Source organism: Haliotis cracherodii, unplaced genomic scaffold, assembly GCF_022045235.1.
Source record: "Haliotis cracherodii isolate W230 unplaced genomic scaffold, xgHalCrac1.p SCAF_1, whole genome shotgun sequence".
NCBI lineage: Eukaryota > Metazoa > Mollusca > Gastropoda > Lepetellida > Haliotidae > Haliotis > Haliotis cracherodii.
This window is the reverse complement of record NW_027266264.1, coordinates 77,608,710-77,624,821: the sequence shown is the minus strand read 5'-3', so window position 1 is coordinate 77,624,821 and position 16,112 is coordinate 77,608,710. Positions and strand designations below refer to the sequence as shown.

Genomic DNA, 16,112 nt, shown 5'->3' with positions numbered 1-16,112 from the left:
TGCCTTCAGTCACAGCTTAGCCTTAGACTTAAGAGGACGGCGGGGTAGCTTAGTGGTTAAAGCGTTCGCTCGTCACGCCGGAGACCCGGGTTTGATTCCCCACATGGGTACAATGTGTGAAGCCCTGGTGTCCTTCGTCGTGAATTTGCTGGAATATTGCTAAATGGGGCGTAAAACCACACTCACTCACTCCAGGCTTGATTAATTATAGGTTGTCGTGATATTGCTGGAATATTGCTAACATCGGCGAAGAAAAACATACTTAATCACTTAGTCACCCAATTATGTTCCTGAACCTTTAACCAAATAACACTCCAGCAAGCTGGCCACACGTGGGAATATGTGTATAGGTATCCTGGTGTGTGGTCGTGCCGTCCATTCTGTATATGTTATATAATTGAACGTGTATTCAATTAAAGTCAGTGCTTCAGCAAATAATATTACATGTTCTTGAATATTTTCAGCATACAATACATTTTGAACCAGATGACTCCAAAGCACTACTTTCAGCTTATCTGTTCAAGCGCCGTCAAACAAGCTGTTCGACAATGCATTTTTACACTCGATCCAACAAAACATTTTAGATCCAGTAGCAATGTCCAGTGAAACATAATCAATAAGAAATGGGGACTGAATATATTTGTCGATCATACACTTCGCAAAGAGGCTGTCTGAAAAAAACACGAGTGGAAAATAAAAGTTAGGAAATGCGCATTTAAAGGTTTTTCTTTCAAAAAGAAAATGTCGTTTGTCTGGAATCGTCTTTCAGGAAACGTGTCAAACATGCTCCTTTGTTGGTGTATTGATTGTGAATTGTAGGTCCAGGCATCTACTTGAGCAAAACATAGAAGTGCAGCTGTTTGCTTTGCTCTCGTAGACATTAAGCATTTTTATTTTCTAACGGTATTCGTGATAGAAATAGGCATCACGGGAAAATAGCGTTTGTCTCCTAGGTGATGTGTGTTGCATTACGCTGGATTGGGATATGCAAATGGACGCTAACATCCGTCCTACCGATATCGCCGTTTGCTATAAACTGTATAAACTGTTTTCTGAATTGTTCATTTAGACTTTCCAAAATGAATTAACAGATAATATTTTATCAATTGTCACCATTGTTGCTTTCTGAATCAGCACTAACATGTTGCGTCATGTTGCAATCAGGATAAAAGTAAAATCTAATAAACCTACAAACACAGTAATGACATTGCTTTGAAATGCACCTAGTGGTAGATATTATGAAAATCTAATCTAGCGCTAAACAGCGGTAGCGAGAACTAAGATCTGATTTCAAAGAGATTGTAAATAAGTATTTGCTGGAAGCAGTCTATTGTACAATTCCTACAATAACATAGGCATTTGAATCACTCTCAAATAGTGATGAAACCAGGTGTTCCCGAGAAGCTGAGCGTATCCTGCCCACAGGTGGCACAGTCACAAACACATGCAAAGGCAATTCATGTGCTCACCTGAAACAACACAGGAATATATGTTCAAAATTGGGAGTTGCATCGGACACAATTTTGGTCACTGATGCGTCAACTAAGGAAATGTCCTCCTTCTTAGAACGAACACCTATTATGTTATAACATTGACTTTTTGTGAAGAAGAAGAAGTTTAATGAAGTGTAATTAAATTATTAGGACTAAAAAGAGGTCGCATTTGCATATGTATATAGGTTTTTTTTCAGATTTCGTTGGAAATATCATGAGATCATAAGCTCCTTTGTTGTTTAACGGCGCACCATCCCTGTTATATGGCGGCTACCTGTAAATAATCGAGTCTGGCCCAGACAATCAAGTGATTCATATTTTGAGCAGTAATCAACGTCGTAACGGTACGATGACCAACGATGAATCGATTGGCCAAATAAGGCCATCTTATCTCCTGGATAGGACCGCCTTCGTGGTCTAATGGTAGACCGTCCGCCTGGAGAGCGGAAAGTCCGGGGTTCCATCCCCGGCCGCTTCAAATCAAAAGACGTTAAAACATGGTACTTCTTGTTACCCTGTGTGACACTCGGCATAGGGGGCTAAAACAAGCACTGGTCGGCTCGGAGTCAGTATACTGTGTCAGAGTGAGGTATTCATGTATAACTGCGGCATGGTACCTCAGTGGCTAGCACTATAAATCGGCAGCAGTCCCGACTAAAACAAGCAGCCAGCCACCCCCCCCCCCCCCCCTCCCTCCCTCACACACACACACACACAAACGTTAATGCATGTCGCTATGTAGGTTCAATAATCTTGGACGCGACGCTCAACCCCATTTCACCCGAAATATCTCCTGGATAGATGACACGTCTTGCATTCTTTATGTTTAATAAGAATATTTGATTAAAATTAGCAAAAGACTTTTGTTCACAGCCAAACTTTACGGTTTAGGCTTGACTTACATACGGAGCTGAGAGAATAACGATTTTGATCTTCCCTTCCAGTGCCCCTGCCGGTATGTCACTGTATGAGAACATTCACTGCAAGAAGGAGAAACTAAACATTCACAGTAAACTCCAGATACTGAGGCAGGTGGCAGTGGGCATGGGCTACCTCCACGCCAAGGGCATTGTACTACGAAAACTTAACACCAAGAACGTCTTCCTTGCACCAAAGGTGAAGATCAGCGCCATGGACTATGGCTTTGCAGAGTCCAAATATGACAGGTGAATAGGTCCCCAGCACAGTATATATATATTATATGATAATAGTATATAAGGAAACTATTAAATAATAATATATATAGGTACTTTGGGAACTCCTAGAAATATTAATGACACTGTAGCACACTATTCACTTTTGAGTAACATTTTAGAGTGATTTACACCGACATGGACAATAAATTCACATTCAGCCACAAATATTTTTTTTTATTCATACGCCTGTCTACTCCTTAAAGCGATGACCTATTTATCTAAGAATCCAATACTGTAGCATGTTGAACTATTTGTACAAGGACACAATACTATATAGCGGTGGTCTATTTGTACAAGGACACAATACTGTATAGCGGTAGTCTATTTGTACAAGGACACAATACTGTATAACGGTGGTCTATTTGTACAAGGACACAATACTATATAGCGGTGGTCTATTTGTACAAGGACACAATACTGTATTACGATGGTCTATTTGTACAAGGACACAATACTGTATAACGGTAGTCTATTTGTCCAAGGACACAATACTGTATAGCGGTGGTCTATTTGTACAAGGACACAATACTGTATAGCGGTGGTCTATTTGTACAAGGACACATTACTGTATAGCGGTGGTCTATTTGTACAAGGACACAATACTGTATAGCGGTGGTCTATTTGTACAAGGACACAATACTGTATAGCGGTGGTCTATTTGTACAATGACAATACTGTATAACGGTAGTCTATTTGTACAAGGACACAATACTATATAGCGGTGGTCTATTTGTACAAGGACACAATACTGTATAGCGGTGGTCTATTTGTACAAGGACACAATACTATATAGCGGTGGTCTATTTGTCCAAGGACACAATATTGTATAGCGGTGGTCTATTTGTACAAGGAGACAATACTGTATAACGGTGGTTTATTTGTACAAGGACACAATACTCTATAGCGGTGGTCTATTTGTACAAGGACACAATACTATATAGCGGTGGTCTATTTGTACAAGGACACAATACTATATAGCGGTGGTCCATTTGTCCTGGGGCACAATACTGTATAGCGGTGGTCTATTTGTACAAGGACACAATACTGTATAGCGGTGGTCTATTTGTACAAGGACACAATACTATATAGCGGTGGTCTATTTGTACAAGGACACAATACTGTATTACGATGGTCTATTTGTACAAGCACACAATACTATATAGCGGTGGTCTATTTGTACAAGGACACAATACTGTATAGCGGTGGTCTATTTGTACAAGGACACAATACTATATAGCAGTGGTCCATTTGTCCTAGGGCACAATAATGTATAGCGGTGGTCTATTTGTACAAGGACACAATACTATATAGCGGTGGTCCATTTGTCCTGGGGCACAATACTGTATAGCGGTGGTCTATTTGTCCTAGTGGACAATACTGAATCGCAGTGATCTTTTTCTATTTGTCATTGGACAAACTGTAGCACAGTGATTTATTTTCCTTGGACGGAATACCACATTGTCCAATTGGTGCTTTGACACAATACTGTTCTGCTTGTCCTTTGACAACGTCTAGAATGATGCTGTTCCAATCGTTTTAGGACAATACTGTAACGTGGTGACATCTGATCAAAGCCAATCTTTGGTACATGTATTATTGCTCTGGCGGTAATAGTGTATTGTCTTGAATCATCAGCTTATCTTTTGTACTTATAATTTCTATTCATGTTCACAGAATCAATCATTCTTCAATACCTCGAGGGCATATGACCTATGTGGCTCCCGAAATCCTTTGCACGATGGTGACACTACCTCCTCGTTTCGTCACATCATCGCCGTACACAAACGAGGCGGATGTATATGCTTTTGGGTAAGTATTGGAACCAAATAATGAAAAGAATAGGATTTGTCAAAATAGTATTTCTGCTCAATTCTTAGTGAAGTAAAGGGGAAATATGGCAGGGGTTTGATATTCACTCTGCAACATGCTCATCAGACTGATTGCCGTACATACTTTGTAGTTTTCACCATTAGTTAAGGAAAAGGGAGGCATAGTGTTGAGGCGAGGGTCAGAACAGCACACTAAATTGAACCGGGTTTATTCCGTGTCACCATACCCAGGCGGCGTGGGAAGCAGCTCATTATAAGTAATCTCAGCTACAAGTTTGTCTGACCGAAACTACAGGCTACAGGCTACAGTGCGGCATACAACCAAACTGACTGACGTGGCCGATTTTGGAATTCATTGGGATTGGAATAATCAATTAGTATTAGGATATATTAAGAAATTGATTATTGAGACTTTGCATACTAATACTTTGCAATCAAAACTCCAAGAAATAGAAATCTTAGGGACGTGTATCTCCTTATTTTTATAACATCCAGCATGTCCAGTAGAACGATTTATATTTCAAATTTTCGGGAACAGGATTATTTCAACAACAAAAAATCCGAGCACCCTTCCCTCCCCCACCTCCAACCCAGAATATCCAATGCTCAGTCCTTAGCGTACGTTAGCGTTGTGAGGAGCAATGACAGCTGCCATTGCATGATGTCTCCGATGCTTGAAGGGCTAGCTTCAACGGCCCTTGTCAGGTGGACATTATGTAACACAATCAATTTCTTGACGTTTTGCAGTCATCAGTTATTTACGTTTTTTTCTATGACAGTTGCTAAATAAAGTGCTGGTGTTTTTGTGCGTAGTTTGTAGTTCTCAACATCAGCTCCTCCTTGACGTTTTCACATGTTAAACATTTCTCTCCAGGTAATGTGATTCCGGAGAGACTTGGTAGTGTTTGTACAGTTTCTCGACTACGGTCTGAGCGCGGTATTGATTGCGTCTCCCTTGTTGTCGAGAGGCAGTGTTACACAATCTTGGTCTGTGAAAAACATATGTTTGAGAATCAATAGTAATCTAAGATGAATAAACATATTTATATTTGTAATGTCGTGAACAATATTAAACGCGAATATAAATTAATAACATGCAGTTATTGTCGTTTTCAAAGGTACACATACGTCAATCGAAATCTCATATATTAAAACCGTCACATTTATGGAAAAGTGCGGCGTTAAATATCAAACACACAAATATATCTTATCTCGTCAAGCTGTTCTTACACAATTAATATTTTCAGCACAATTATTTCTTTTGTATTCGCTTATATTTGTGTCAAGTATAAATCTTCGAAAAAACTTGAAAGAAATATGCCCTTGACAGATGAAAGAGGAGGGTCACAGTGACAAGTCTGAGTACATGGGTACATGTAACCTTATGTTAGCACTGTGATATAGTTCTATTCTTGATCTGTAGCCTAGTGGTTAAAGCGTTCGCTCGTCACGCTGAAGACCCGGGTTCGATTCCCGACATGGGTACAATGTGTGAAGCCCATATCTGGTGTCCCCCGCCGTGATATTGCTGAATATTGCTAAAAGCGATGTAAAGCCATACTCACTCACTATTCTTGATCTACACAAAGCGTGTGTCAAACATCTGATGTCATCCACTCTTCCTACAGGTCACTTCGCCTGTGACTTGTTCTATAGGTCGTGTTCGCCTGTAATCCTCATTGTTGGTAAACAGTATGTCCACTGCAGTGCTTCGTTCATATTGGCTTTGACATTGGCTTGTGGGCACTCTTGCCTCAGAACGATGATTTCAGTTTTGAAAACATGTTGTTTAATGAAACCTAACCGAAACTTAATGATCTTAGACGAGAAACCTCTCACGATACATACTATAACTGCTCGAAAGATTGAACATTAAAATTGTATGCCAAATATGGTGCATTCGCCGATCCAGACGGTGTGTAGCGTGCGCAACCCTCATGTTGAAACCTGCATTTGTACATTGTAAGTTGTATCCTGGTGATGGGATTATTAAAAACAACTGTTACTCTATGACACTTTTTGAGATTTGTGTTTAAGAATAATAACACAGCCACCAGATGCAAGATTGTTTTCGATGATTAACTGTTTTCATATATCACTTGTATGTGTACTTGTGATCACGGCGCGTGGTTAGACGGGATATTGCAGGAATATTGCTAAAAGCGGCGTAAATCTATACTCACTTACTCTGATCACAGAGTGCACTCCACCTTTTCCAGGAAGGCTATATCGACACTTACTGTGCAACACGACAGTCAGCGAGTAGAGATTCCGGTGGTAAATAGAGACCTAAAAGTACTTTCGTAAATGCTAGTGTTACATGTCGACTCCCAAATTAAATCAATATGTTTACCCAGAAATCTGTACGTAAAAGAACTTTGGGTGAAACCAACAAACAATCAACAAGTGGCCTACAATCAGGAAATGTATTACAAAACTAAGTTTGCAAATTACTGCACAACAATTACAATGGCAGTACACAGTACAAGAGAGTGGTGGTACAATATTCAATGGCAATATATAATATGATGGCAGTGGTCAGTATCATATACAGAAAAAGTCAGTGATAATAATATATATTCACCCAGCGGCGACAGTGGTCAAGGTTCCGTGATTGGCGAGGCAGGGAATCGTGAATGATGAGTGATCCTCACATGAAAGCTGGTTCCTGTATGATGAAATGCGTGAGAGATACCTAAACACGCTCTTGTCCCCATACATATTCTAACCAGCTACTGGAAAGTTAGTTTCATAGTGCCTCACAACATAGACCATTCTAAATGTTTCGATAACATACTATAACCGTCCGCGGTATACCGAAACAGAGGGTTGCACACCACACAGGCATCTAAATATGGTAACCCCCCTGACGACTGATCACTGTCCAAACGCGATGCAATGAGCGTCTACCGATTCTCAGCTGAAACAATATATCACAGTTACAATCATTGTAAAACATTATAATACACTGCCATATAAACACTAGACACTTGTTGAACGGAAGGTGCCACCCGCCTGCAGTAGAATTCAGGAGGAAAATGAAGACAGAATCAGTGTTTCCCGGACTATATCAAGCCTCGCTCCTCGTGAAATGAGGCGAACAGAAAATGTGCACGTGGTGACTTTCGCCAGGGAATTAATGGTCTCATCAAGCATGAGCATTCTGAAGTCCACGATGCAGAATTATCTGACATCTTTTAATGTCAACTTCAGACCATCTGAAACGACAGCACAAGTCATTTGGAAATTCCGTTTGAGTAAGAAACCTATCCAGTACAAGGAACGCTATCGAGTACACGTACGCTGATCCAGTTCCACCTATACAGATGTCCTGGCTGCACATCATGGTCACACAAGCCGTCATATAGCTGGAATATTGCTGAGAGCGGCGTTAAACAACAAGCAAACAAAAACATCATGGTCACACAAACAGAGCTTGGCCCCGTCCCACGATGCGATCGTAGAGCTACGACTGTTGTAGGCCTATGTTAAAGAATAGGAGTTAAGATCATCTCAGCGCTAAGATCACGTTGTGGAACGGGACCCTGATCTCGGCAAACTGTAATGGGTTCGTTGCATTTTTTCACAGTTAAATAGTTGATACACGCATGCTTGCCGAGAAATATCCCAGAGGCATACGATGTTCTTGAAATAGATCGTCAATACCGTCAATGCCATGGCGTTGATACCAGCCTCGTTGGTCCGGTTATCATTCGTCTGGAATCGGATACATCATCACTGAGTCAGGTGCTGACAAATAGCTCATTTGCAGACCAAAGAGTCCCGTAACTTTCTGTCAAAAGAAGTGATAAACATATAAAGTAGGAAATATAAACCATTGTTGACTGTTATCATCCACATAATTTGCAGATGTAAGTATAAGAAACCTTTAGAAATACAGTACAGTACTTCCATATTCTAATTACAACAGTGCAGTTATCATACTTGAACGAGGAATTAACTGGACGGATCAACACTTAACAGTGATCTGTCTGTGGACAAGCGTCATATGCATGTATTTTTCACTCGCCTAAACTGAAAGTTAGTGTTCACCTTCAAGGCGCCCAGTCAATATGATCATACTAGTTTAACCTCTTCCTTACGACAACTAATATTTATTGATCCATCTAAATGTACACTGCCTCTGTTATTTGTTCACATTATTCAGGTTTGGTAGTGGTCGTAGTCGTATATTCATCTTTCCCTTTCTATATGTTATACGGATTCTTCCGTGCATTTCGTTGTTAACCTCACAGCTTTATCATGAAATGGCCACATAACAGGCCTTTTATATTTCTAGAGGTCACATTGCAAACAAGAAACAAGGCTGAGGTGTTATTATTTGGATCAGTAATTGAAAATATGAATCTTTTTCAATTTGACTATAACAGAAAGGTACCCGTTACATTTTAGGAAGTCATTTGAAACAAGATACTTCTTTCCACGCATACGTTGAAGGAATATGAAGGTGGCATAGAATGCGTGGCAAATTTTAAAACGACTGCTATATTAAAACTCAAAGCAAGTCCCCTATGAGTCCATTTCGAAAATAGTTTGCACATTTCTTGTCAGGTTCCACAATTCGTTGTGCGTCTCATGGGTACGTCAAAATCCTGTGATCTTGGGTCTGAATCCCGGTTTCTAGACTTGTCAGCACCATATCGTGCTCTAGGGTTTCACCAAAGTAGTAGTCTGAGACCTGCATCACTTCTGGATTTCCTCCCATATAAAGCTGACACGCCGTGATATAACTGAGAATGCTCTTTAAAGAGGCGTCAAACCATATTTTTATGGTATTTGGGATGTATGTTGGGGATAACTGCTTGTGTTAATCGTTGCTGTCTGTCACTGATGATTCACTCAAATAAGAACATTATGCATTTCGCAATTTGTCATACTAAACTGCATTATTTTTTCACAAGTATGTAGAAGAACTAAATGCTGAACAAGATACAAGAGTATCAATCAAATCAATCAAATCCAACAAGCTGGTTTCAATTCCAGAACTGTCATGTATGAGGTCTTGAGCGGCCGCTTCCCCTACAATGACGTGCCGGTGGAGAGCCTAATATGGCAGGTGTGCAAGGGTCGACGACAGGGACTAGCCACCCTCACCTGTACTTCCGCTTTGAAGGTTGGTGGTTTGAAGACCCGTGAAGATCCGGGGTAGAAAAGGTCTTCAGCAACCCATGCTTGCCGTAAAAGGCGACTATGCTTGTCGTAAGAGGCGACTAACGTGATCGGGTGTTCAGGCTCGCTGACTTGGTTGATACATGTCATCGATCCCATTGTGTGCATTAATGTGTGCTTATGATATTAATCACTGGATTGTCTGGTCCAGACTCGGTTATTTACAAACCGCCGTCATATAGATGGAATGTTGCTGCTGGCGGCGTTAAACAAGAAACCAATCAATCAATCAATAGTAGTTTAAATTTTCAATCATAATAAATTTATATCGGGTGCATTGATAATACTATGGCTTTGCAAAATGTTATTAAAGTATATCTATATGCCCTATTGCCTGTTGATCAAGTGTTATGGCACCACTGTAGGGCCTCTTTTTAAGAAATGGACACACTTCTTTTAAATTAGTATCCGCAATGTTTCGTGAAGGTCCTCAATCTGGCTGATTGTCTCCTTTTGCCAGCACCATACCCGTAAATGTCTACATCGTTCATCACAACCACCACCACCTTCCCTTCCGAAAATAACACTCTTTGGCATATTGTTCAAAACGACGTTAAATCCAACTCGCTCACTCCTGTGAATGTCTCGGTGACTGGAGACATCTGTCTCAGTGCAAGGTGGTAGTCAGAGGTCCTGCGAATATCTCGGTGCCTGTGTATACATTATTTTACAATCTTATGATTCTGTTTGGATAAACTTTCTGTTCCAGGATTTGATAGAGGACTGCTGGGCCCATGAACCTTGCTATCGTCCGGACTTTCCAGAACTCAGTAAAGAACTACTCAAGAATGTAAGTTGGATGTACACGGACAACAAATGATGTATCCACGAAATGAACAGGAACATATATTAGTATGATTCGTTTGGGGTAACGTTTGTGTTTTGCGTTTGGAAAACAACGCCAAGAACATATTAAACATGTCCTATCGTTTACGGTTTGACACTTGACTACAACAGACACTTTTACCTCCCTACAATGATGGGCATGGGTGGACCTGTTGTCTAAGGCTCTGCAACGCTGTGCAGAGTAGCGTCCCTTGATCCCTGAAACCTGTGATCACGGGGTATAATTACTTCGGGTTTTCCTCCCGCATCACACGCTGTGATATGACTGAAATACTGCTCAAAGCGGTGTGAAAGCAAACTCACTCTTTAATACGATGTCCTGGAGACCATGAGTATCTGTCATAATTGATGAGTATTGCAACACAGCCTTGCAATTGTGGGTGTTCTTGAACTTCTTTTGAGTGATATATTAGTTGCGTATAGTTCGAGAAAGGTTCCGAGAAAACGTACTTTCAATAGGGAGTCTTCTAGGAGCATACAAATACGTTGTCTCAATGTATAGATAAGAATAATGGAGTCCCGAGTTTCACCATTCTGCTTCCAGCTTTCTGAAACCAAACTGAGAGAAAGGACCAGCACATACGTTATACATGTGTACCTCGAATTTGCTGCCAGAACAAAGGAGTTTCCAAAGAAATAACGCCTATTGCGACAGTGGTTTAGTTATCCACTGACCGCGTGTTCCAATCGTAGATTATCCTCAAGTATGACACATTGTTCATGAGCACACCCGTGTCTGTAGGTTTTATTGAAGTGGTCAAAGTAGACTGCCTGCAGAGTGTCAGCCCGGAGAGCGAAAGGTCCGGGGTTCGATCCCCGGACGGGTCATACCAAAAGACGTTAAAACACGATACGTGTTGTTACCCTGTCTGGCGCTCGGTATAAAGGGGCTAAAACGAGGACTGGTCGGCTCGGAGTCAGTATACTGTGTCTGAGTGGGGTATTCATGTTAAACTGCGGCATGGTATTTCAGTGGGCTATCACTATTAATCAGCATCAGTCCAGACTAGTACAAGCAGACGCACGTACGCACGCACACACACTATTCTTGGACACGACGTTTAACCTTATTTCACCTCACACCTTCTCTCATTGACTCATTGTTCCTTTCTCAAGAGGTCTCTGTCGTAATCATGCTGTTGATCAACCTCTGAAATATCGATGCTAGCCTGTTTCCGTCAAACAAATTCAATCGTAAGCATTGGTGATAGAAGCCTTCGGGTTTTTCAATTTCATTCCCCCTAACAAGGTTCACAGCTCGGTCGTAATAATGCAGTTGCTCCCCTGCTGCAATATTGACGTGAAGCTCGTTCCGTTACATAAATTCAATCGTAAACATTGGTGATAGAAGAGTTCTTCTGTTTCAGTCCCCTATGTACAAACGGCACAGCTCATCTGAGCCAGAGCGCCTACACCGGACGGGCAGCTTCATGGAGAGGATATCGCCTTTCTAACACGTCCACATCATGATGTGTGCCGGCTAGTCTGACGCAGAGGTGCTGAAAACTAGTGAAAACAGAAGATGCATTGTTGCCATTCAGTATCCAATTGCAATGAAACAGTATACAACCGAGAAGACCACTGTGGAATAGTGTTATGTTGCCTTGTTCAAAGCCCAGATTCCATCGTAACATCACTGACATCATTTGTGCCAGGTTGAACTGAAGCCTTGCAATGACACCTGAGACTGTTGTCATATTACCTTGCCCATCAGTGAAAATTCAAGGTTTTAACTCGTCACTAATGGCATCATTTGTGTATTAATCATGTTATTGTTAAATGCCACCTGGTCGTGTCTAAAACCAAAGACAGGATATATGTTATTACAGGTTCTTCACTGCACACCACCAGTAGTCTTAAAGACCAGTCAACTATTTCAATATTTGGATATAACACATTAATCTAACGTCAAGGGTGTTTATATATGTCCACTGGAGCTGACAAGTTAATTGTCACCTTGAAAAATAAATGAAAAAAACATAATCCTAATTTTTCACTACTCAGCGGTCGCTATATATGTGACTAGGGGGCTGTAACAAATAAACTATATATTGAGAAATTTGAGGATCACGTTCATATTTGCTGTCATGACATGTATAAATGATAAATCTGACAGGGAGTGTCTGCCATACCGTTCAGGTTCTACAACATATCCAGGCGTGCACGTTGTATTTCTTCGAAGGATTATGGATATTCTGTGGGGACATCTGCTAATATATACCTGGAAAATGGTGAGCGCCCCCTGCTATTTTGGTCATGAGGTTTGAAAACATGTCCGCTGGCACCAAATATATGGCAAAGAAACCAGAACATGTGCTATTTCCTATAAGGGTGATTCTTTGTCTATAAATAAGGACTACAATCTTGCCAATTTAGAAGGTATTATACATGATATTGGTGGACATTTAATTGTGTGTAATTATGACAAAATTGGTACGTGACTTGCAGCACGCCCCGAACAGTTGTGGCTGCTAAGTTGTTGCAACAAAATGTCCGTAATTGCCCTAACATGACTTCCTGAGGAGAGATTGCCAAAAGCGTGAAAATCTGCCACGTGCCCGGAAAACCTTGTCAACCCCCTCATGCCTCCTATGAGATGTCTGATGCGTTACTGGGATAGTTTTGCTAGTCTCGGTGCAATGATCGTGCCAGTTCCTGTAGACTGGCTACAGGTGGGTCCCGCTTCTGTCATTTGCGCCCGAGGATGTACCAGATGAGCGCCAACAAGGTCTGATATCAACTCATGGCTTGCCAATGGGCTGTTGTGATGGTGTGTACTGGCGGAACTTTGCTACCTGTCGAGAAACGTGTGATCTCGCGTTGATAGCCAGAGGGTGGTTATCAATATGTGGCACAGCGATAGCATCCAGGATTTGACGCCTGTACCTATCATCCCTCCGGTTCCACTGCACAGTGTCCATGTCCTCTTTGCAGGCATGGGACAAGCAACCCCGCCACCAAAGTTGACTGTGGGTATAATATTCCTCGGCATCTGTGCCATGTTTCTTTTCCGCCAGACCCGAATACGTCCGTCAGTGATATGCAACAAGAACCTGCTCTCGTCCGACCAGTGGAATTACCACCATGAAACTCAGGTTCCCGCCAAGTCGCTCCAAACACTATGCCAGGCGGTCCCTGGCGATCTGACAGCATGGACGCTTGGCCATCCTCCTTGACCCAAATTTGAGTCAAATTCTCAATATTCGTGATAACGATTGTCTTAGGGGCATCAATTTCTTCAGAAAGTTTCATTTGGCATTGGGTTGTCGCATAATGAAGAGGTGCAGGTCGCGATCTTCTCGAGGCCGCCCAGATCTGGCTCGGTCCTTGACATCATTCGTTTGCCGGTGTTTCTGTGCCATGTGCTGAAAGTCGAATAATGGTAACAGAGATGACATTTTTGCATTAATCATGTCTACAGTTCAGAATAATATTAAATTGTGCTTGTATTTGTCTTTCGAGAGTGCCTTGGTGCACGTGCAATATGTACTTGCGTTGAGCGCCGGTATCGTTAGCAAACATTCCCACCCGTGAAGATCCGGGTTAGAATAGGTCTTCAACAATCCATTGTTTCCTTAAAGGCAACAACGCTAGTCGAAAGAGGCAAGTGAAGGGGTCGGGTGGTCAGGCTCGCTGACGTGGTTGATGCACGTATCCAAATTGCCTGGATCGATGCTTATTATCTCAATCACTGGATTGTCTGGTCCAGAATCAATGATTTACAGACCGCCGTCATATAGCTGGAATATTGCTTAGTGCGGCGTTAAACAACAAACAAGCAAAGCACACATTCCCAACTTATCTGTGGATAACTGTTCGTGTCTTTACCACACAGAGTTTACCAATTATATTCGCGGTCGCGCATGGGTCATTAACTTTTCAGGCGGTGCTTAACTTCCTTCCAGGAGTACATAATTAAGGTATATACCTGAGGTCAAGCGCGGATACTTTTAAGAAAAGGAGGCGTGCATTGATCAGAACGTCACAAGAAGAATGCAAGTAATCAGACAGCTGCATTGTTTAATCTGTCAGCTTTGTTGATAAGACATTACCGAATGAGCTAGTTATGGTGTTGTGCAATAACTGTACACTTATATCCAATCACCTGTTATTCCATATGTATCTATGTTTAGTGTGCTCAGACAAGGGGGGCGGATACATACGTATGATCTGTCTGCAGATACTTGCTATGACGTATTTTAGGAAAACTGTGGCCTACCTGTTTTCATCATTGGGTGCTCTTTGCATGAGATCGTTTCAGATGTGCTTGTGACGTATTGACATCGTGCGTATGCATGAGATTATTTAGCTGAACTTATCACACCCAGGGTATTTTAAGGCAAGTTATGAGATCCATGTGAAAGTGATTTCGGGCATTATTGCAAAATCATGATTTTCAAACTGCGTCAGTCTGCTGTGATCTGATGTGATGTTGCATGTTTTGGAATGGTACAACAAGTTTTAAAGCACTTTTATATACAGATTAATGATTCCATGTCATACTTCGCCTTGTGGACAGGATTCCGTGGATTGTGTTTTGATAAACAGCGTTTTCCCCCTCTGTAATTACTTTCGATATGAACGCCATGGCAGCCATATTGAATTCCATGTACTTACAAGCTATTGTATTTGAATGGAGTCTGGTATTAGTCACGATGCCTTTTTGATGCGACAAACAGCAAGAGTGAAATGCATAGTCAGAATTTTGATGACGTGGATCTCATGTCAATTTATTGCAAAAGCATGTACAGGTTAATAAAACACACACAAAGGTCAACTTGATATGAGTGATCCTTTTAGAGAATTGGTGGGATTACCACCGAATATCCATGCTAATATACATTAATTATACGTATCTGGGTCTGTTGTGCTTCCTCTTGGAGAGTTATTTGAACGATCCTGTGCGTAAACAAGATATCTTGTTAAGTGATCGTACCTAAAGCTGAACGTAAACCATATGTGATCTGTGACAAACAGGAGCATTCTGTTTTTCATAATACAGTTAGTGGACACTTGTTGGACCATAGCACACTGGCAAATATCAGATACAATTTGCCTCACGTTGTGCGTGGTGATGTTCCTCGCCTGTTTGATCCTGTTGGCAATACGTCTATATAACCACCATCGACCTGCTGTGGTTCCCGTATTCGAATAATGTACTTTGAAAAGTGTGTGTGTTATTTTAAGCTGTACTTTCCAAATGCTTAATGCTATTGTCATGTGATGTTATTTATTAAATGGTATGCCAGAATTCTCTGGCACTTACAATCAACTCTTGTTTCGCTTTTCATTGACCAGGAGGCTGTGATTAGAACTCGCCATTGGTTCTTGTGTAAAACTAGCATTCTCATTTATTCGGAGCTGAGGTAGTTTGGCAGATAAACGTCCCATGACGTCCCATTACCCTCTTTTGGTCTGCCCTTTCCACGACCACTGGTACTGGGGATCTGACCCATGAAGATCCGGGTTAGAATAGGTCCTCAGCGACCTATGCTTGTCGTAAGAGGCGACAAACAACAGGATTGTGTAGTCTGGCTCGCTGACTTGGTTGTCATCGT

The 16,112-nt window shown here is 41.4% G+C and overlaps 1 protein-coding gene across 2 annotated transcripts in view; it reads left to right on the top strand.

Moving 5' to 3' along the window:
* LOC139477328 (serine/threonine-protein kinase A-Raf-like) overlaps positions 1-15,797 on the top strand; it is a 79,384-nt gene extending 63,587 nt beyond the window's left edge. For both annotated transcript variants that reach the window (XM_071259992.1, XM_071259915.1), the window contains 5 exons: positions 2,438-2,659; positions 4,364-4,498; positions 9,523-9,652; positions 10,418-10,498; positions 11,922-15,797. In XM_071259992.1, the coding sequence (XP_071116093.1) occupies positions 2,438-2,659; positions 4,364-4,498; positions 9,523-9,652; positions 10,418-10,498; positions 11,922-12,008 (655 nt within the window). In that variant the 3' untranslated portion in view covers positions 12,009-15,797. The remainder of the gene's footprint in view (positions 1-2,437; positions 2,660-4,363; positions 4,499-9,522; positions 9,653-10,417; positions 10,499-11,921) is intronic.
* The last annotated feature ends 315 nt before the right edge of the window (positions 15,798-16,112 follow it).